The sequence below is a fragment of the Sturnira hondurensis genome, unplaced genomic scaffold (assembly GCF_014824575.4).
Source record: "Sturnira hondurensis isolate 20B ecotype Veracruz unplaced genomic scaffold, ASM1482457v3 Scaffold0017436, whole genome shotgun sequence".
Taxonomy (NCBI): domain Eukaryota; kingdom Metazoa; phylum Chordata; class Mammalia; order Chiroptera; family Phyllostomidae; genus Sturnira; species Sturnira hondurensis.
Window position 1 is genome coordinate 7,380,595 of NW_028090067.1, and position 23,757 is coordinate 7,404,351.

General features: G+C 33.9%; 1 protein-coding gene across 3 annotated transcripts in view; it reads right to left on the minus strand.

The window, feature by feature from the left end:
- BLTP3B (bridge-like lipid transfer protein family member 3B) overlaps nucleotides 1-23,757 on the minus strand; it is a 71,173-nt gene that overhangs the window by 7,266 nt on the left and 40,150 nt on the right. For 2 of the 3 annotated variants that reach the window (XM_037068538.1, XM_037068541.1), the window contains 11 exons: nucleotides 20,802-20,885; nucleotides 19,100-19,282; nucleotides 18,545-18,663; nucleotides 15,266-15,407; nucleotides 11,473-11,666; nucleotides 8,703-10,201; nucleotides 8,054-8,172; nucleotides 4,252-4,391; nucleotides 3,425-3,575; nucleotides 1,248-1,501; nucleotides 755-879 (listed from right to left, as the gene is read on the minus strand). In XM_037068538.1, coding sequence (XP_036924433.1) covers nucleotides 755-879; nucleotides 1,248-1,501; nucleotides 3,425-3,575; nucleotides 4,252-4,391; nucleotides 8,054-8,172; nucleotides 8,703-10,201; nucleotides 11,473-11,666; nucleotides 15,266-15,407; nucleotides 18,545-18,663; nucleotides 19,100-19,282; nucleotides 20,802-20,885 — 3,010 coding nt within the window. The remainder of the gene's footprint in view (nucleotides 1-754; nucleotides 880-1,247; nucleotides 1,502-3,424; nucleotides 3,576-4,251; nucleotides 4,392-8,053; nucleotides 8,173-8,702; nucleotides 10,202-11,472; nucleotides 11,667-15,265; nucleotides 15,408-18,544; nucleotides 18,664-19,099; nucleotides 19,283-20,801; nucleotides 20,886-23,757) is intronic. The other variant, XM_037068539.1, reaches the window with a different exon arrangement.

The following is a 23,757-nucleotide window of genomic DNA, read 5'->3' on the forward strand; positions in this document are numbered from 1 at the left end:
ACACACACACCATATATATATACACACACGACAAACATTTTTGTCTTCTTCACTCATTGGTAGTCTTGTTAATAGTTACCTAATTAGCTACATTTTACTGGAACAAGAAATTATAGCATTCCTTTCAAATTTTCTGAAAAATTATTTCAAGTTCTTTTTAAAGTCTTTACTGCAAAATCAATCATTGTTTTAAAGAGTTTCCCAAGAAGTGTGAAGTAGTATAAGAAGCAAAAAAGTATAAAAGCATCTATTCCTTCATGATGAACTTTAATCACATCCAGAACAGCTGCTAGTATACCTTAGAATATGGCAAGGGTGGGCGCAGGCTGGAGAGAAAGGAGTGAAGAAAAATATTTGGTGAACTGCCATTATCACACCAACAAACACCTACAAATAATTTTTGAAACAGCTACTAATGAGATTATTTCCAATGTTCCTACTTGCTAAGTAAATTTGTCTCAAAGGAGGAAAAACACAGCATATCTCAAAATTTTTTAATAAGCTACTTCAGAAATTTGGGCCATTCAAAGCATTCACTGAAAACTCTTCTTAATTTTCAAAAGCAAAAGCCTGTGAACTGCAGATGAGTTAGTTCTGGGGTAGATCCATACATAGGCAATATTTTATCACAATGCACTGAAAGTGTCCCTCAGTCATCTATCCCTATATATGAGCATACATATAACAGTGAGGAAAAATAATTGGCATGTAAATAACTTAATTTCAAATTTTAGCAAGTATTCACTTAAACTGTTTCTCAGACATGCCTCTGATATGAAAAGAGCCATCATCATTTCTCTCCACCACGAGATGATCAACGTGTATGGTTACGGGAGCTGGTTCCAGGGACACTGTGGCACTGCTGCGAGGACTGTCATCCTGCAGGAGAAACAGCCCCGGCCTGTTGTTATTAAAGTAAATGACTAAGTTCATGTAATTATCTTCTTAAAAAACATCAGTCAATATTTTTAAAGAGTTAGAAATGCACCTTTAAGTGCTTTAGTTAATATAGAGAGAAAACTGCCCATTCTATTTTGATATTTTTAATTCTAAGAAGAATCTTTACATCATTCATCACAAAGTCTAACACATAGTGTTATTCTTTTTAAATAAATAAATAAATCATTTATTTATTTCAATAAATGCTGGTAAAGTATGTTACAGAGGAGGCATATTTTCAGGCATGAATCGAAATTCAGGTAGCAAAGCGAACATTTATAATAGAAAATGTGAAAATATTAGCATACTTTTAAATTTATTTTTGTGTTAGAAACTTGTATCTTCATTGGCATCACTGTTGCAACAGTTTCATCTTCCAAAAAATGTTGAATGTTCATAAGAGAAGATGTAAGAAACTCAGTGCTAAAGTTTTCTATATGGCATTGTAGAAATCCATTTTTTTCTGCAAGCGAAGAGTGTATTACAGCACCAGGCCCACTTTCAAATCTCAGAGCAATCTCTGGAGAGGATTTGGAATGAATAACTGCTTTATGATCAGAACCTACAGAAAAAGAACAAATCAATTTATAACTGTGATGCTAACTCAAAAATGTCACCCTTGATTATTTGTCATTAGAGGTTACTGTCACTTTAAACAACGGTTAAGCAATAATAAAGTTTTAATATTTACCTGCAATTTAAGTGATATTTACACAGTATATACAGTATATACACAACATACCAATGCTATCCTATTTTCAATTTTCATAGACAATCTTCTACTGCAATAATGTTGGCTTGTCTCTATTTTCTATTTTTTGATAACATGAAACAACATGCCATGATATAAATCTGATATCATGCATACCTCAGATACTTAAGAGTGCGTCTGGGTATGTAGCAATCTATAGATTTGTAAGATAATGGATGACTGTCATGCAGAAACTATCATGGCATTGAAAGTGACTCCTAAGCCATTTCTCAAGAAGTAACAAAAGGCAGAAGTTTTGTATGTTCCTTATTATTAAAACTGGATATTAAATATTTATATTTATTTATGCCTTGCCCTTGTTCCAAAAAAGAACTTCATGTAGCTTACAGAGATATAAATACTTGAGTTCAAAAATATATTTTAGACTTTCAATAAAGCATTCACAGAATATATAATTTTAAAAAGGATAATTTTCTAGTGGAACCACTAACTAAACTGGCCCTAAGAATAACTATTTCTTTTACTTTACCTACCTCCCAAAACAACAGGAGGCAGCCTGCACATGGCATAATCAGATAAAAAATAAGTAAGCAGAATAAAAATAAGGACAGAAGGAAAGAGGAAAAACTAGGCAGGAAGGTTGAAAACTCAAACATTATTTAAATTTCTGTACCAAAGGGTGACCCAAAATGAGCTTTCTAGCAGCGGAGAGAAAAATATCCATTTCACAACTCGGAAAACCCATGAGTTGAAGCAAACCAGTCGTTTCGGAAAGGCAGAGCAGTTCAGTTCCTGAGGAATCAAACTTATCTGTCCTGTGGGTCCTCATAAGAAGACCCCACTCATTAAATTCATAACAGAAAACGTTTATTTTCCTTCAGCACGGATGTGAGTATGCATTGAGATGTTTTTTCCCATATTAAAAAAAACAAGGGTTAATTATCCTATTTAAAAATAAGAGCTATTAGAAACAAACAATTCAGTAAATGTTACTTTACAGTGTCTTACCAATCTATACCTGTATCTACACATACATACACCAATACACACTCCAGGGAGTTGAGAACCAGAAACAACTTCAAACAAAAAGAGTATCTAGTTCAAGTAGAAATAAAACAAAATCTTCATTAGTCAAGAAAAACGCTCCTCCCTACTACCTCTTATGCCATAAAACTATTCTATGAAGGTCTTCCTATTAAAGGAATCCAAAATCCACTCATTATAGAAAAACAAACACAAGCAAACAAAAACAAATCAAGTACAATCTTTGTTCATATGTTTATTAATGTTTGAAATGTTAATGCTAAACTTCTTTTCTTTTTCCATGTATCCCCTTTCCCCCTTCCTTTTCCTTTTCTCCCTCCCCCCTTGACTCCCTTCCTCCCTCCCTTCCTTCCTGTTTGGCTTTTTTATCCTTCTAACAACCAAATGAGAAAGCTGGGAAAAATAAGGCCTTAGGGTATTGACCATACAACCCATACATTCAAGGCATTTCAAAATGAATTCCTTGGTTAGGAAGACCATAAAAAAAGGAGTAAGAGTATGGTACTAAGCGAGCTATAAAGAAAAGTGAAAAAAAAAAATAACTGTGCAGGTGGACATAATCTAAAATTATACAATTTGAGAAGAGGTAGGAATAGAATTATAGTCTAGTTTTGAAATTCTATGTTCAATTGTTTTTTGGCTTTTGTATAAATAGTATGTATAAATAATACATATGTATAAAATCATTTGCATAAAAAGGTAAAAGTTGAAGTCACATTAAAGTCTCACCTACTGGACGATTACAAAGGTAATGTCGAAGGCTGATATTGCCTAACTGAGCCGGTGTTACTTGGTCCACTTGAAGACAGATTTCTGTATCTTCCCCTCGTATGTTGATTTCCCCATTAACACCGGTAATTTTAAACATCACGACTGACATCTAACAATGATTGCATAAATAATGTTAGTACACCAAGTAATTAAAACAAAATTCTAAAAAACCCACTGGAAACTAATGCTATAACCTCTAAAATACACCTGCGGCCTAATAAACCAAATATATATTTGTGATCAAGTGAATGTGGTTATTACATCATAGTCATAAACTTCAGCTCCTTTTTAGTCAAGAGAAGAATTTTTTTGACTATGAACACTAATTACATGACATTTCTGTGTGATATTATTTCCATTAAAAGCTGAACATATTCTCTAAGTCATCCACAGAATACTGCACTGGGTGAAGAGGGCTTAGGTAAACCAGTAATATAGTTCTTCTGTAAAAAGCCCCTCAGAGAAACCACCATCCTTGCTATCAAACTGTTTCCAAGTATATTTAAATTGAAACTAAAGATTGAAAAATAAAAGATAAAAAAAGATAGAACTTTCCCTCCTCAATACAAAAACAAAATTTTTTAAAGTAAAATTCAGAGAAAAACAATTCAGTAAGAGGGAAGAATTTTCAAGAGTAGAAAGAGAATTTTCAAGAGAGAACAAAGTAAATCACCCACAATCTAAGTCAATTCGTTTTATATACTAATGTCGTAAAATATGAACATATTAAATATGAGATGAAGCTGGTGGCATTTCTCTTCACAGAACCTCTCTGAAATGATTACCAGGTCGTTGTTTTCTTGAGCACTGTCTGAAGTTGTACTGACGGCATCTGGAGACGCTTCCCCGTAATTCTGTAGGTTTACATTGGCATTTGCACTATCTGCTGGGCTCTGATAATTTGTACTCGAATTCCTTTTAATACCTGAAATAGTACAAAATAAACTAATACATTTTAATCAGTTTTACAAATGATCCAAAAATATCACCATTATCTAACCGAGATGAGCTATGCCCTTAACTCTTTACTAAACATAGCCTTGTTTAAAGCACAATAAACACAGAACGATTATTCTGCGATTAGTTAGCAAATATTGCAATAAAGAATAACTTCACAATAAAATGTTAAGAGATACATAAGCCCTAAACTTAGTATAACAAGAAATCTACCGTGGTGACCACAGCCCATGTTCTCCACGCAAGCACAGTGCCTATGGAACTAGCAGGGTCGTGGTCAGCCAGTGGGGGCCCCTTCACTCTGTCCTATATCGAATAGGTCCAGTTCTACCCCTTACTTTTTCAGTATTCTAAAGTAAGTCCTAATTATCTTTACATGAAGTTGATGCCACTATCGTCAATGTAATCATTCTCCATCCTTATCTACCTGCCTTAATTCCTCAATGTGTTTTTAATTCCTATATTTCAGTGTTTTGCAAATTCCTGTGGTAAAAGATATTTTTTAAAGTGTTCATCACAGATCAATACTTTTTAAAAATACTGTTAAAATAAATTACTAGAAATTAGATTAGAAAAACCAAAGACATGCAAAACATGACCTCAATGTTTTTATTATTACATTTACTACTATACAATGAACTTCTAACCCAGTGCCTGGCAACATAGTAGATGCTCAATATAATTATCCACTGAAAGAATGAATAAAACTATTTTTAGTGCCAGGGAAGATATATATAAATACAACTATGGTATAAAGAGGTAATAAACTCCCATTTTACAGGGAGTTCTTAACACAGTTAGGGGTTAAAGAGGCTTCCATGATAAAGTAATACTTAAGTTAAAGCAAACAAAACAAAATAGCATTCTATGAACACATACAAAGACCCTGAGGTGGAAAATAAATTGTCACCATGAAGAAACTAAAAAAAAGACTGAATACAGTTAAGTATATTTAAAGTGCAATAAGCACATGGGAGAACAGCAGAAACATTAAGCAGGGGCCATATCACACAGAGCATTGTCAGTAACATTAAGGTTTTTAAATTTATTAGCCTTATAGCAGTGAGAAATTATCAGGATTAAAACTGAAATCAGCCCTGGCTGGTGTAGCTCAGTGGATTGAGCGCGGGCCTGCGAACCAGATGATCGTGGTTCGATTCCCAGTCAGGGCACATGCCTGGGTTGCAGGCCAGTTCCCAGCAGGGGACACACGATACATTGTGTGTCCTTGGCAGAGGCAACCATACATTGATATTTCTTTCCCTCTCTCCTTTCCTTCCCCTCTAATGATAAATAAATAAAATCTTTAAAAAAAATTGAAATCAACATGATAGTATTTACATTTTTAAAAAGAGTATTCTTCCTATGGGATGAAGAACGAACTGAAAATTGACAAGAACCAAAGTGGGGAGACTAGATACAAGCCTATCATGGGGTCATAGCCCAGCCATATCTTTGTTTCTCTGTATAAACATGTAAATATATTTAAAATATGTATACAAACATACATACACATGTAATGTATGTATGTTTATATGTATGTTAGAGTATATACATATAAACATATACATACGTAGAGAAAAAGGCCTGAAAGTATATAGTATATGCCAAAAGTTCAGATGGGTATTATTTCTGGGGAAAGGTATCAAGGGACAGAGAAAGGGTGGTTTAAAGTGACACCTTCGGTTTTTACTGTATTTCCATAATGTCTTCTTTTCTTGCACTGAGAACATATTCATATGATTCTCATAAAAATTAAAACAAAGCAAGAATGTTCCTAATGAAAAACAATTTCTGTGACATAAAGAAAATCATTACGTTTCAGGAGAATTAGAACTACATAGCCACATATTTACATGTGACACACAGAAATAATACCTTGCTCTTTTTCTAGGTCCTAATAATAGTCTACTGCTGGAATCTATTTTAAGACAGTAATTAGAAATGCAAGCAAACTTTATGAATGATATTAATTATCATTCATAACTGTGAAACCATAAACAATCTAAGGATCCAATATCTGGGAAATTATTAAAGGTCATTTCATTATATAATATTAGCAAATGCATATGTGTGATAAAAGTAGGTTAAAAAATCATGTATGTAATACAACACCAAATATATGTATGTGTGTGTGAATACATATAAAAATGTATAGAATAAATGACAGTAGATATCACTAAACTGTGGAGCTTTGGAGTTCATTTATTTTTCAAATTGCAGTTGTCTTTATTTTCCAAATTGAGTGAGAGTCACTTTTGTGATTTAATATTCAGAAATAACAAGGAAACACCGATGCCTTTTGAGACCAAGCAGGGATATTTTCTAAAGGGACACTTTTTAAATTAAATTTTGATCACAGAACATAAATCCTCTGCTAAAGTAGGATTTAAAACCATAAAGGGGGCAGAGGAACTAGCAATTGAGCTCTGTGAATCTAAAATAGATTTTTATGGACCACATTAGTACCTCTTCTCCATTTGATTGGTACAGTATGTTGAAAAGGATATTGCCATAAATTGCCTATAACAAGGTTAGATCATGGCTTTTTTTGTCTCTAGACATTTCCCATGTGTAGAGAGCTAATATAGCATACTGGTTGTTAAATGCTTAGGTCCTTGAGTCAGACTAGCTGAGTTCCAAATCTACTACTGTTGCTTTCTGACTGTAACTGATTTCTGTAAGCTTCAGTTTATGAAGCTATTTAAGTCTTTCCTTACTGAAGATGTCTTCAACAACCAATAGGCTTATTACTCTATATACACAAAGCAATTTGTATGTGTCTCTAGTCCCTTATGCTTCAGTGTCTGGGACAATTATTCCATGCCCATGCTTTTATTCCTGTTCACAAAGTCCCCAATGCCTTAGTGGTTGGAATGCATGTAATTCTAAGTCATTCCTAGTGGTCTTGACTGGGACATTAGGAACCGCTGGATCTGACCAAACATCAGGGTGTTGTTCTGATACACCAAGGAGGTTGCGGGCTCAATCCCTGGTCAGGACACATGCAAGATTCAACAAATGAATGCATAAATAAGTAGAACAACAAAATCTATATTTCTCTCTCTCTCTCTCTCTCTCTCTCCCCTTCTTCCTCAAACCAATCAATAAATTAAAAAACATTTTTAAAAAGGGCAATCATGCAGTTCCATCAGATATAATCATGTAAGTAAGAGAATCCTGGTATGGAAATAAGTAGATCCAGTCTGTACTCCAGTTCTAGGAACACATAATTGAGAATCCATCCTGCTAATTAAGGTCACCTAATCAAAATTCCAGATATAGATGTCTCTGTAAGAGAGCTAGTAGCTTCAATGCTGTCTGCTTTATTATCTATATACAACACAAATAAGAGTTAGAGTTGGCCACGAAAGAGAGAGAGGGGGAAAAACAGAGAGAGAGAGAGAGAGAGAGAGATATTATCTGGTTAAAAGCAGCAACAGAACAACTATTATAAAATTAGGTACAATAATCTTTGTGTATTGTGCATGTATGTGTGTATAAATAAAATGTCTTTTAGGCAATGTAATTAATTATTGAATATAACTAAAAATACTTAAACATCACTTCTAAGAAATGTGTGTTCTGTGTGTGCATATATAAGATAAATTCTCTACTGTATTGCTTTACCTTTTTCCAGAAATATATGACTATTACTCCCATCACTTTCTAACAACTGTTCCTCCAATATCATGCTGTCCAGTGAAATGGTATCCAGTGAGGTTTGTGAGGAGCTTCTTTTCCTGGTCCTGTAAGAAATAGAGTGGAAACAGATCTGGGGGGCACCATTCCTGTAGGTGTTAACAAACAAAACTACTAGAAAATCATCGCATATAAGGTCAAAAGTTCTAAAAATATTTCTAACAAAATAAAAACATGTATGGTATTTTTTGGACCATAAGACGGACCTACATTTTAGAGAAGGAAAATAGAAAAAAATTCTTGAAGCAAAAAATGTGGTAAAATATTTAATAACATAATATTTCAGCAATGTAAATGTAAACAGAACTCAACACCAGCATTAACAACCATTATTCCTATCAAATGGGAGGGGGGTTTGTCTTGTAGTCCAAAAAACACAGTATATAACATCCATACTTTTGAATTATATAAGCCTAAACTGAAAGTATTTTCATATTTTGAAAAACCTTCTCTTCCATGTGTTAACTCTGATGATGTCATGTTTTGCCATGAGGTTTTCGGTCCAAAACCAAAATATGCTCAGACACACACACACTCCAAACACCGCCACCCCCCCATTCCAATAGTGCATTGTTACCTTAAAGATGACTGTGATTTAAGTGTTCTAACTGTGGGTGCTTCTTCTTTACCCATTTCCAGGTTCTCAGAGAGTGAAGTTGTTTCTGGAAGCATATCTTCAGCTTTAAAGATAGCTTCTATGGCTTCATTTCCTTTATTAGTTACACTATTTGGAAGCATGTTTTGATTACCATAATTACCAAATGACAGCACACTTGAATCTTCTCTGTAGTTTAAGACGCTATTTGAATCTGTGTAAGATAAGTCCTTTCTGTCGCCTGTTTCTAATCCAGTTTCCCCTGAGCCACTTTTGCAAAGAATTCCACTACTTTCATCTTCACTTATTTTCTCTAAATTTTTATCTGATAAATAATCCAGAAAAGAAATGCCTTTTTGCAGATTTGTATCACTAGCAGATTTAAAAAGTAAAGGATCCTTCACAGGGACATGGCTAAGGTCAACACTCATAGATCTGTTGTCTGACTTATTAACAGTTACACTTCTAGTTTGATTCATGCCACTAGTAAGTTGTTTCTTTTTTGAAGACAAGAACTCTCCATTTGCTGTAGGCACATAATCAGAAACAGGGATCACACTTTCAGAAACAGGAGACTTGAGAGTATTCGCCTGATCCACTGGGTGTAGTAAAAGAGCCACTTCTGCACTTTTAAGTAAAATTCCAATGCAAACGGATGTCTGACTAGCAGGACTGCCAGTCACAGCTTCTACATCGTTCTTTAAGTTCTCTGAAAGCAGAATGAGTGACTCGTGGAGGAAAAGCAGCAACAGATACTGGTAGTGATTGATCTGCATACTGATGTGTTTATGAACATGGACCAGGATATGGATATCTGCATCTGATGATGAAGAGGAGGAAAACCTTAAAAATGTGTCTGAGGAAGATGTCTGACTACTGTTTGTCAAGGGCTCAGACTCTGTACTGTAATACTCCTTCAAGAGCTTCTTCCGCCTCAATCGGCCACTCAGATCACTCGATTCACTTTGTGATGTGTTTAGAGATACTTGATTACAAGTCTGCAGCTCTTTCTGAGACAGTGCATACCTCGTGGGTTGACAAATCCAGATGGAAAGAGGGAAAGAGTCTACAAAATTTATTGGTCGTCCTTTTCCACTTTTCATCCCTTCATAATCTATCCAAAATTGAGAAAAATACACAGCCCAAACATCTGTGGCAGCAGAAGTTTTAAGAGTGTGTTTATTCAACTTCGGAGTAATGTTTCCTTTGTAAACTTCATGCATTTTGGTATCTTGTTCATGAGCATGTCTTTGGAAGATTGGATGCAGAAGATTAAAACTGTCACCAGATTTGGGGAAGCTGGTATATGTTTTACTGAAAAAGTCACAATCTTTAAAGTCTTGAAACAAGGATTCTAGATCGGAATGTCGACAGTTTGGACAGTGCCTTGTATTTGTGGCAGTCATTTCAGAACTCTGAATAGAAATGGCGCGTGGTTGATCCTGGTGACACTCAGATTTCACCTCAGAAGGAATAACAAACTAGAAGAGAAACATATTAATCTAGCCTAACTACAAATCCATATATTTTGAAGATAAAATAGTCCAAAACAATACTTTTTAACATTCCCACCCAAAATACTACTTTCCTAACCAGACATAAAACAATAACTTTCTCTCCCCCAAATCTTTTTATTAAACTGAGTATAAAGGACTTAAATAATTTACCACTAAGGTTAAAAAATAAATGATAAAAAGGTACATAACAGAAAAAATACCTGCATACGACATATCACAAAATAAAAAGAACAAAATTATATCAAACCAGTACTACTAAATGCTTACTCTGCCATGAACATACAGAACAAAGTATCAAGTTTAAAACAGAAAATTTTTTATCAGGATATTTTAGATTCCAGCAATTTAGGGGACAACTAGATGAGTAAATGGAAGGACTCGATAGATGTCATTAGAATCACTTCTTTGGAAGAAAACTATTAATAAACTTAACTGTATCAGTCCAATTACTAAAATAATTTTCCAGAGATAATTAACCCAAGTCTTTAAAACACTCACATCAAAGAGTTAAAAGTGACTTGTTTTAGAACTAGCCACACTTGGAAAATGTAAAGATCATTATATAATTGTATCTTAAATTACAATTATAAATGTTATAAAATGTGTCTCTATAGTGATTATAAGATTTTCAAAACATTTCTATAATGTGATTGTTAATTACTAACCTCAATTTACAGAAAAGAAATTAAAAGTATATAAATTTAGTCTACCAGCAACACTAAAATTTCCTAAGTCTTATTCTATACTAAAGTAATTTTTTAAATTTTCTTCCTTTAAAATTAAAATGTCTATGGAATTCAGATTACCAATCACCTGGCTGTAATATTGAGCAACTTTCTATTATCTTCGGATATTATTAACAGAATAATGTGAATATATAAAATCCAAATTTAACTTAAAAGCTTCATTGTATTATTTACCATCTTGAAAAGAAAATTTTTATCACTTCTGGTAAGAAGTAGGAACAAAATGACCGATTTAAATTTTACTTCTACTGCTTACCTCCAAATAGATGAGCGAAGAAAAAAAATGAAAGAAAGAGAAAGAAGCAGGGGAAAAAAGTCTCTTAAAGCTTCTATAATTGAAATTTAAAACTGAAATTTAAAACCCAAAATTAAGATGCAATGAAGCTGAGTTAAATCTGAATGCCCTCTTAAATCCTGGAAATTATAATCGTGTTAACTTTTCTTCTGTAAAAATGGTTTTGTTCTCGTAGCCACTTGTTTATATGGTACCTTTAGCATCAAGCCATCAACTCGAATGTCAACATGCTCATCAGATTTTGAATTGTCATTCAACTTGTATACAGCCATAAATTGATTAAGGCTCTGTTTTAAATCCAATATAAATTGATTTAACCATAGAATACTTCTTTCATCCACAGTAAACTGCAGTGCATTCAGCTGGCTATAAAGGTTGGGAGATGGAACTGTGGAGAAAAAAATTTTAAAAGACTTTCAATAAACTGATAGTTCTAAATCCTCCTTGAGAACAGAAAAGACATTTCAACACATTTCATTCTTTTTTAATTAACGTAAAAAGTTTTTCAGATGTTGTTTACAAAATTAAAGTGACGCATGCAGGTGATAGCAAACACGTTTAGATAGACAAAAATCATTTTTTCTGTTTCATTAACTAGAAATATATAATTGAATCTAAAACTAACTGTACAAATGGGAAATACTGTTTGGATTTCTTTTCCTAATGTTATAGTCACCCATAAGCCAAGTTCAAAAACCTTACCTTTTTAATAAGTTATCTCATTAGTTGTGATGCTTAATCACTTATTTCTGTAAGGACTTTTACTACCTGAATCTGAATCTGAATCCTCCACAATGAAGGAAGTGGTAAACCAGGCAAATCTCTTTGAGAGGAAGGACCATGTATAGTTTTACTCTGCCCTTAATCCTAAACTTCGAATAGTGCTTGGTGCAAAGTAAAAACTCAAGTATCTCTTAAGTAATCAAATGAATACACTCATTTTCATAGCTCCCCCAAACTAGTAGAATGCCCAGGGGTTAGACAAATGTTTTAGTGCAAATAAATGTTAAACTAATATTTACAATTAGAGTATATATCACTTCCTGAAAGCCATATATATTTGTATCACAAAGCCAATATCATTTTCAGGTTATCACGAAGCTATTTTATTCCAAAAATTCACACCTATTTACTTCTACCAAAGCAAATAATATGCATACCTAGAACTATTAAGCTTTATTAATTTAAGAAAAATAAGCCCAAGGGATGGGACCAGTAGAAATAGTATTATAACAAATCCTGAATACATAGGATTTTTCTTTTTTCTTTTTCTTCCATTCTCTTTTCTCATTCCCTTTTCCTTCAGCAAAGATTCACTGAATGCCAACTATATCTTATATATTGTGTCAAGCACAAAGAATTCATTTTAAAAAACAGGGCATGGTTCCTTCCCTTAAAAAGTTCATAGACTATCACATGAGACAGACAGGAAAGCAGAGAAATTCTAATTCATGTCCAACGGAGACACTGAATTGCGATGCAGATAGAGATGCTTGTTTTTGGAAAGAGCAAGGAAGTGGGATACTGAGATCACATCACACTCTGGATGGACCGAAAGAAGGAAGAATCTCAAGTACAGAATTAAGTGACGATGACAACCACAGAGAAGACTAGACAGCATATATGTCCCAAGGCTAGAGCACAAAAGGAAAGAAGAACCCTGATGGCAGATCTTGGACCGAGGAAGAAACCTCATAGACTAAGCAGTATAGAGACGAATACGCAGTTTCTATAAAGGGGTCTACTTATGAAATAGATTACTGTGTGACTATTGAAGACATTTAAAATGAACTTGTAGAAACCAGAAATACGCTCATATCATTAAGGAAAAAAACAGGATGTAAATCAAGTATGTAAAACAAACAAACATTAAAAACAGAACAACACTCTACTTATTGTTACAATCTGAACTATGTACCCTTAAAATTGATATGTTGAACTTCTAATCTCTAGTACTACAGAATGCAATTGTATATGGTGACAGGGCTTTTCAAGAGACAATTATGGTAAAAATGAGTTCATATGGGTGGGCCCTGGTCCAATGCGGTATCTGTCACAAGAAGAGATTAGGAAACAGACACAAACAGAGGAAAGACCACATGAGGAGATGGCCATCGACGAGCCAAGGAGATTGGTCTCTGAGGCAGCAACTCCACCCACACTATGATTTAGAACGTCTAGCCTCCTGAACTGTGAAGAAACAAGCTTCTGTTGTCTGAACCATTCAGTCTGTGGTTCTTTGTTATGGCAGCGCTAGCAAACGAATACACTGAAGTTTTAGGAGTAGTCGTCTCGAAATTACAGGCTCGTGGGCATTTTTTGTTTGGGGTATTTTCTTTTTTATAATATAATTAATACATTGCATTTATAACTATTTTAAAAGTTATGTTTTTAAAGTTGAATCACTTAACAGAGATGAAACATGATGATTAAAAATTAATACCTAGAGATGGGGATTCAACATACAAACCTTCTTTACACTGGTGTGTGCTTGAAAATTTTCCATAATAAAAAGTTAAATTAAAAAGAGTTAAAACATCCACTTCTAGGTATCTAGGGGGCTAGGATTTAAACTGCAGGGGGAAAAATTATATTTTTATCTGGCAAAAAATGTATAGATTATAGAATGGGATAATTCTTCTGGTACACATTAAAAAACTGATAGAAATAAACCTGAATTAGAGGTTAGAAATCCTGGAAATTAGTCTTAACTCTGAAGAAAAGTCACTACTTGAACGATGCATTATTTAAGAAAAACAATTTTGGGAGTGTGGGAGAGGGCTGGAAACAACAGGATTACCCATTTACAGAAAAATGGCTGTGAATGTCCCTGGGAAAACAGTGTGTGTTGGGGGGGGGGGGATGAATTTGTATTTAAAAGACCCATGCTGAGTTTCAGCTGAACCATTTTACTCTCCATAAGGTGCTGAGCAAATATTTAAGTCTATCTTAATTTTCTTATTATTTTAGTCAGGAAGATAGAAGAAACACACAAATGAGAACTATACAAGGCTGTTGAAAGGCAAAATGGTAAGGATTAGATTACAAAAGTCTGGCACAAACAAACATTAAAGCAGTAAAACAGTTCCACATTTGTTTTTCCAAAGTAATTTCCAGGCTACCTTCTTTTTAGACAACAACAAAGGCATGGGCATCAGAAATTCCCTTTGAAGCTAAGAGACTACATTGAGTCAATATTAAACGAATGGGCAAAGCAGGCCAACCGATCCTGGAGTTCCATTTTTAAGAGAGGACATAAAATTTCTGTCTTCCAAATAATATAACCTATTTCATTTAAACACTTTATCCCTCAACTTTCATTTTTAATTATAATAATGAAAAAGGTACCACATAAACAAATGCAAATTTTAGTTTGAAGGACTCCCAGAGAAACAAAGTAGCGCAGAATTTTAATATTCACAGAACACAAATACATAAGCATTTTAACTTTAGTCAGCGAAAGTAACTTCCAAATAAAAATTCATGTAATTCAGTGTTTCTAACTAAAGTTCTAAAAGTTGTCCAAGGTATATTATATGGACATTAAAAACTAGCCTGAAGAATTCTCTGGGGCTAAAGGGATGACATCATTCATTATTCATTTCTTCAATGAAATACAGTATTTTATTTTATACAGCAGAAATACAAATGGAATTTACTTAAGGAAAATCTTATTCTATAAATGGTATAACTTTAATTAAACAAACAGCTACTAAGTATAAAAATGTGTCAAAACTCTGGGATAAAATGAAGTGTGAATTCTACATAATTCCTGACATCAAGTGTGTTACAAGCTAGTGAGGGAAAAGAACATATGAACAAATAATAGATGAAAACTCTATCATAGAGTTGTATACTATATACAATAACAAGAGTAAAGAACAATGGACTTTTTATTTTTTCACATTTATAAAAGTCAAAAACTTTGCAAGAAAAAAAAAAACTTCCCAAGTAATGGACAAATAATAAAATAGGAAACCCTCTTACTTGGAAAATCCTTTCCATCAGGATAATAATATTCTGTGAATTCTATATAGACAGCTGACATCTCTTGTGGAAGATACAGGGATTTTTTATTGCAAGAAATCATACTTTTCGGGGAAGAACGACATTGTTCTGCTGTAGAGACCTGAAAAAATAATTAAGTTTCCTAAAGTGACACTGAATAAGGCCCTTTCTAAAGAATTTATGCAACACAGACATCACTTCAAAGTATTAAAAATTGCTTCCAATAATTTATTAATGGTTAATTTCCAATGAAAACTTTATTATATGTTTAACTGCACATTAAATTATTTTTACTGGGCATTTTTTTAAAGACTGTATTTATTTTTTAAAAGAGGGGAAGAGAAGGAGAAAGAGAGGGAAAGAAACATCGATGTGCAAGAAAAACACTCACCTGTTATGCACCCCGCTCTGGACTTGGCCCACAACCCAGGCCTGTGCCCTGACTGGGAATCTAAAAAGCGACCGTTCAGTTTGCAGGTGACTCCCAACCCACTAAGCCACAGCAGTCAGGGTGCACATTAAATTATTTTTAAATTAACTAGTCAGAAAACAATCCCCTCTTTGGATTCTTATCAATCACAAAAATCAATTCTGTAAAACATTCCTTGCAAACTTATTATTTCGAGCCTTAAAATAACAGATAGACTATTTCTGTAAGATAAAGCAAATAAGTAAAGGACAGAGTCTGGACACAGTTTTAAGTCCTCAAGACTAGAATGCTTCTCCACTATGTACTGTATAATACTTCTCTACCTAAATTTCTTTATTATGAGAAATAATATAGTTATATACAGAATTTCAGTTTGAAATGATAAAAAATTTATGAAGATGGACAGGGGTGAGAGTTGCACAACAATGTGAATATACTTAATGCAAAGGTATTATACACTTAAAAATTAAGATGACAAATCGTTATGTATATTTAATAACAAAAGTAATACAATTATAAATGCCTCTTAAATAGTTTAAAGTATTTTCCCAAAAAGAACGATTAGTTTTGAGGTTATCCCCCAAACTGGTAATTTATAATTACATTAAAAATCTATATACTAATTTCCCCCAAAGGTCAACCAATAGTTTTATCAATTTCATTCATTTATGCTTATTTAGCAGACCCAGAGATGCATCTCAAGGTTATTTTTTTCATTCATTCAACAAACATGTGTATTTCTCATACAAAGTAAAATGCTTTTTCGATGGTTTATTTATGTTTTCTCTTGTGTAAATTGCTACTCAAACCTTTCAATTATTTGCAGTCTTAATAAACTTAAGTCACCTTTTTTTTAAAAGATTTTATTTATTTAGCTTAGAGGGGAAGGCAGGGAGAGAAAGAGAGAGAAATATCAATGTATGGTTGCCTCTCGTGCGTCCCCTGCCGGGAACAGGGAAGTGGCCTGCAACCCAGGCATGTGCCCTGACCGCGAATCGAACCTCGATCGTGTGGTTCGCAGGCCCGCGCTCAATCCACTGAGCTACACCAGCCAGGGCCAAGTCACCTTCTTATATTATCTAATCAAGAAGCTTTTCTCTGTATATATGGAAATAAATCCTTTCCGACTCAAAGTGTCAAGTTAGTTTTATAGACAACATCTTACTTTTTCCTTTAGTAGTTAAAAAGTTATTCAAGATGGAATGAACATACCATTTTATTGTCTCCTGATTACTTTTGTTTTGTTTTGGTATATTTGTGTATGTGGGATTTCTCTACTGTATTTCACCTTCAATCATTTGATATTATAAGTAACTCATTACCATTTGAATTTATTAAATCTCGTAATTTAAAGTCTGCTTTAAAGGAGACACATTACATATAAAATGTAAAAAAGGAAACAATAGCACAATAACTGTTAAACCAGGGTTTCCCAAAATTGACCCTGCTGACATTTTGGGCCAGATAAATGTTCACTGTGGAGGCCATCCAGTACTTCGAAGAATGTTCAACAGAAGCATTGGTCTCTACCCACCAGTGTCAGTAGCTACCCCCTCCAACTGTGACAACCAAAATTGTCCTCAGACTAGTCCCCCAAAGTCCCCCGAGGAGCAAAATTGGCCCCAGTTGAAAACCACTACGTAAAATGAAAACTTTTCATATAAAACTAAGACTCAAAGGCATGGGTTTATCAAAATAAATGAGAATAATTCATAAATGCTAACACATCTGAAATCCACACATTCTTTTATTTTTTTAAAATAGGTCATAGAATATATTGCAGGGGTGTCAAAGTCATTTTCACCACAGGCCACATCAGCCTCGTGGTTGCCGTCAACAGACTGAAATATTTTAGGACTGTATAAATGTAACTCCTTCTTAACTGTTAAGGAGTTGAAATTACATTAGAATCATAACAGACTCTACTGTATTAGTCTCAAATACTGTGAGGTTATAAACTATATTGTCAGACTACAGCCTGAGTAAGATTTTCAGTTGTAAATGGGACATAGAGATCTTAGCTATAAAATTATGTTCACAGTATAGCTAATACATGGTAGTTCAATAAAGCAAAAGGTATTCTACTTTCTTCCATTACAACAATTATGTAATACGGAATCTGGACTACAAAGAGAGGTCTGGCCTTTGTCCCTGCTCCTGGGAAGTAATTTTAAACTACTGGAACTTCCTATTCATGGTGGACCCCTGGGGCTGCAAGTGATACAAGACGTCTCAGAGTGGGACTGGCCAAATTTGCCATAGCAGTGTTTAGAAGTTGGACACCTTGGGTCACCTGGTATTAACCCACCTAGAGACTGAATTCAGCTAGGTGGGCAATATTTCACACACACTGTTACACAACCATGCTGGGAGGCCAATGTGTCTTGAGGAAAAAAGTAAGTTCTGAATTTAGAACCCTCCCAGACTCCTCTCTATGTTCCCTTCCTATGGGTGGTTCTAATTTGTATTCTTTTCTTTAATGAATGTGACTCTGAGTATGATTGATTTCAACGAGTTCTGTGAATTTTTCCAGTGAATTCTTGAATCTGTGGGCAGTTTATGGAAACCCTTGAACTTGCAGTTGGTATCAAGTCTTGTGCAGATTTGGCAATCTAAAGCACTGTAACCTTAACCTCACACTGTGGCTAATCCTGGAAAACTATATACATAAAAATTAATGAACTGATATTTTCTATCCTACCTAATTTAAGGCATTTCACAAATCTGGTCCAATGTTTTTAAGTAAAATGGTGGCATTAGTTTATAAGAGTTGCAGGAGATACTACATGTATTGTATCAGAAGATTTAATCTAAAAAGTAAAACATACCTGATATATATTGAAATCCGCGAGCCTAACCACAAGAGAACTAGACATTAACTTGGCTTTGGATTGTTGAGATAATACTGAAGGTGTTCTGGAAGTCCCTTTCAGAGCTGCATCTTTCTCTGTGGGAAACAAAAACTCATTTCAATTCACTGCAATTTTTTTCTAACTCTCGCTCTTTTACTATTTATGACAGCTACTAGAAATATAGATGAACTATGATTTCTCAAATGACATAATATATGTGGAAACACTATATGTAAACTGATACAAAAATGTTAAATGTGATGATTACCTTTTCATAATTATTCTTTAATCAGGAATAATATCACACTTAAGATACTTCCATATAACTTTTATCTGAAATAATTATTAAAAAGAGAAATCTACTAGTCATTAAAGAGTTTAAATATTCTATGCCTATGGTCTGAATAAAATGTAGTTTATACATTTAATTAAACATAATACTTCTTTACAGAAAATATCACATATACATATATTATGAACACACACAATTAATATTAGGGGAATACCACAATGTTGTTATAGGTAAAATACCTGTTTGTGTGTGCTGGGGAGAGGCATGTGTTGGTGATTTAGGAGGTGAACCTACATTATGATCCTTTATAGCCTGTTTAAGCATTTCAACGTTGCTCTCAAATTCCTGTAACAATTCATTGGCCCATCCATTTTTTGTCTTGGTTGCATCACTAAAATACATCCAATGAGTACAACTATCTCCTGTAAAATGAATTAACAAGAAACTTTACTGAAAAGTACACAATTTTCATTTATTCTGTTACACTTCTAATCAGATTTCTTCATATTCTCAAGAGACTCTTCAATTTTCCAATAAAAAGTAATAGAGTACTTTTACTACAGATTTTAACTTTCCTAGAAAGGAAGGTTAAATAGAGTACTTTTACTACAGATTTTTAAGCTTTGCTTACTACAGATTTTAACCTTCCTAGAAAATATGAGCAAACACAGAAGAGAGGAAAAGGAAGTCAAAAGGTCAAAAGGAAATAATCAGGGAGGGTTTCTATCTACACCCTACCTGTGGTAAGACATCACTCAAAGTTTCAATTAGAAGCAGCATTGCTGGTGAACATTCACTGGACACTCAACCATGAAAGAAAACATTCTTTTCATCAAAGATGAAAATCTTTTACTGTAAAGTAACTAACAAACTTATCCATAAAAGTGATGAGGATTATTCAAAAACTGAAGAAATAAAAATTCTCAAGACAGACATCAGGATATTAGGTTTCCCTGTAACAACTAAGTAAAGTAATATGTATATAAAAAGATTAAGAAAATAAAATCTACTTTATAACTGAAAGTTTTACTTTCCAATACAAATGATTTCTATAGTTAAAAATATTTTAGATATATGTAACCCAGAAAACTCATTATAGTTATTTGTATGAATTAAAAACAAAAAGCCACATGCCACCAAAATGCAGAGATGGCTATAAGGTCAAATTACTTAATCTGGCCATAAATGTACATGTTTTGTTTTTATTATTTGGGATAAAGAATCCATCAATATTTAGTTATTAAGGACCCTATTAAATCTTATTTATTGATAAAATTTAGAAAATATAAAAAAGTTTTTAAAAACAAGTTCATGGACTCCTACATCTTAGCTAAAATTCACTGTTACCCTTTGGCTTTACATGTTTTTGATTTTTTAATATCTAAATATATCACTTAAAAATTCAAACATATTAATAAATTTGTCTCAATTAACACAATAGCACAAATATGCGTTCTCATTTTTAAAAAGTTTTAAATTAGTCCTTGCTTGAAAGACTCAGTGGACTGAGTACTGGCCTGTGAACCAAAGTATTGCTGGTTTGATTCCCAGTCAGGGCACATGCCTGGGTTGCAGGCCAGGTCCCAGGAAGGGGTGTGAGAGGCAACACAAAGATGTTTTCCTCCCTCTCTTTCTCCCTCTCTTCCCCTCTCCCTAAAAATAAATAAAAACTTTTTAAAAAGCTTTTAAATTAGTTATTTACAATATTGCCAATATTTAACAATTATACTAACAATCTACATAAACCCCAATGTAAAATGAATGAATATTTTCTATGGCTATTATATTTTTTTGGTAAGATACTATGGGAGAAAATAACAAATGTTTTGATCTCTTTTTGCTTTTAAAATTAAATTAAAACAAAAATAAAACAAATGAAATAAATTTCCTATATAAATTAAAAGCAAGATATATGTATTTTAAAAACATTGTTATACACACCTGCTTTGTGATAAGGATAATAGTCTATACTAAGCTGTGTAAAAGATAGTTGCATAGCTCCTCCAGTGATACGTCTATTTGACTCTGGGAAAAGAAAAGATGGATTTGAGAGAAAAAGAAAAGAATATTAAGCAAATATCAGAAACAATTTACCACACCTATGGTCTAAGCAATAATACATGTCTCTCTGTTATCAGAGATAATACATTAAGGATTTTAGGCAATGCAATTCAATTTGATAAGTATTAAGCCCCTATCATTTGCAAAGCCATAGGCTAAAAAATGAGGATGCACTAGCACACCTTTATATTCACAGCCTTAACAATGGGTCAGGCATTATTTTAAATAATTTAGGTATTCTTATCCATTTGTTCTTCGTAACAACCCTATGAGCTAGATAACATTATTATTACACTCATTTCTTAGATAAAAAAATTGACACACAAAGAAGTTAAGTAAAATAGGTGAAGCTCATATAACCAATAAGTGTAGAATTGATTTTGAACTCTAGAACCACTTGTCACTACATTCTATCATCTTGCCTCTTACTTAAGAGAAATTGAGTCTATTAGGTTGGTTAAGTCATCCAAGATCACATAGCTATACTAAGATCAGAAGTAGATAAGTCAGAGTAACTGAAACATAAAAATCAAATTTTAAAACAGTACAGGCAAATTGAGTACAAATTAATTCATAGCTACGCACACACTCTGCTTATTCATTTGCTAACTCTCATTTATTCAACTAGCAGAATCTCTACACAGATCTACAATCACTCCTTCTAAAACCCTGGACTCGGAATCTAATTCCAAGCCCCACACCCTCACCGATGCAGCAGGAGAAAGGTTACTTCGAAAGCATGATGGGGCACCAGAACCCCACTGGGAAAAATAAAGTGAGTCACTTTTTTACTCTTCACCAATTAAAAAAAAAAACCCAAAACCAAATGTTTCAGAATTCAGAATTTTTTAAATATTTTATGAAAGTAAAAGTATATATACACAAGGTTATCATATAACACCTCCAGCAGATTCTGAGGAAGCACTAAATAGTGTTTTTTTTTTTTAAGTAATTCCATGGGCAAAACTCAAATATTTACACTAACGGGTAAAATAAAGATGATGAATAACAATATACTGTTTAGGTCAAGTTTTTCCAGCAAATAAGTTTTTACAAACCTAAAAAAAAAAAACATTTCAGAACTTTCTGTATTTCAGAACAGCAGAGAACTAGTTACGGATCTGTACAATGATGAAGATATCTTGGTTGAGGGGTTTTCTCTTAAATGACATCATACAGCTTGAGGGAATATCAAAGTAAGGAATGTCAAAGAGCTTGGAAAACAGTTCTCTCTGCTCTTTTGCTTATTACGTAACCATGACCTCTCATTTTGTTATTTTGGTTTGTTCTAATCTTTTAGATTTTCCTTGCAAATCACCAACTATGCCAAATGACACAAAGGTGAACAAAGGAAGGACAACAGGCCTTCTCCATATTGCAATCTTCCTCACCTTTTATGCTCCAGCTTTTGATCTAGTAGCCTTAAATGATAAAGGCTAGATAATTTCTACTGCTAATTATCCAGGATTATCCTTTGATTTTCTCAATATTCACTCTCTAGGCTTTAAAAGTCCACAGCAACAATTTTTTTTTTCTGTTTTTATCGTTCCTCCACTTCCTCCATCCTCCTCCCCGCAAGTAATTACCACACTGTTGTCCCTGTCCATGAGTTCTTTCTCTTATTTTTATTTCTCTTTTTGCTCCACAGCAACAATTTTCATAGCTGAGATTCTGATTTCGGTCTGAGGAACACAGGACAAATATCTCCGTTTTTTAAAAATCCTTGGCTTGATCCTCATGCTCACCAAAATCTGAAAGCCTCTGTCTTAGAGACAGGACCACCGACTGAACCCTTCCCGCACTTATGGGCCAGGGACACTCTCTGACAGAGAAATGCCCTAGAATTTAGATGAGAGGAGCACAGGTTTCCAAAGTGACCAAGAACAGCCTCCTCCTACCCTGTTACCTCTCTCTGCTAAATAAGAACTTGAACAGACACTTCAAGGAGGACATACAGAGGACCCAGAGACACATGAAAAGATGCTCAGCATTGCTAGCCATCAAAGAGATGCAAACTAAAACCACAATGACATACCACTTCACACCAGTGAGAATGGCCATCATTAATAAAGCAATAAACAGCAAGTGTTGAAGAGGTTGTGGAGAAAAGGGAACCCTAGTGCACTGTTGCAGACTGATGGAACCACTATGGAAAACAGTAAGTTCCATACTGTTTTAGAAAACTAAAAATGGAACTGACTTTGGACCCAGCAATTCCACTGCTAGGATTATATCCTAAGAACCCCAAAACACCAATCCAAAAGAACCGATGCACCCCAATGTTCATAGCAGCACAATTTACAATAGCCAAGTGCTGGCAGCAACCTAAGTGCCCATCAGTAAATGAATGGATCAAAAAACAATGGAATTCTACCCAGCAGAAAAAAAGGAGATCCCACCCTTTGCCACAGCATAGATGGAACTGAAGAGCATTATGCTAAGTGAAATAAGCCAGGCAGTAAAAGACAAATACTATTATGATCTCACCTCTAACTGGAACCTAATCAACAAAACAAACAAGCAAGCAAAATATAACCAGAAACATTGAAATTAAGAACAAACTGACAGTAACCAAAGAGGGGAGAAGGAAGGGGATAATGGGGGGGAAAGGGTGAAGGGTTTATAGAAACAACTATAAAGGACACAGGCACAAAAACAAGGGGTGGTTGGAAACAGGAGAGGGAGGTGGGGATAGCAGGGGGAGTGGGGAGGGGTGAAGGGAAAAGGCAGAAAACTGTACTTGAACAACAATAAAATTCAAAAGTATGTAATAATAAACAAATCAAAGAAACAAAAGATAAGCGAAAGAAGAAAAAAACTTCTTAACTGAAATTTA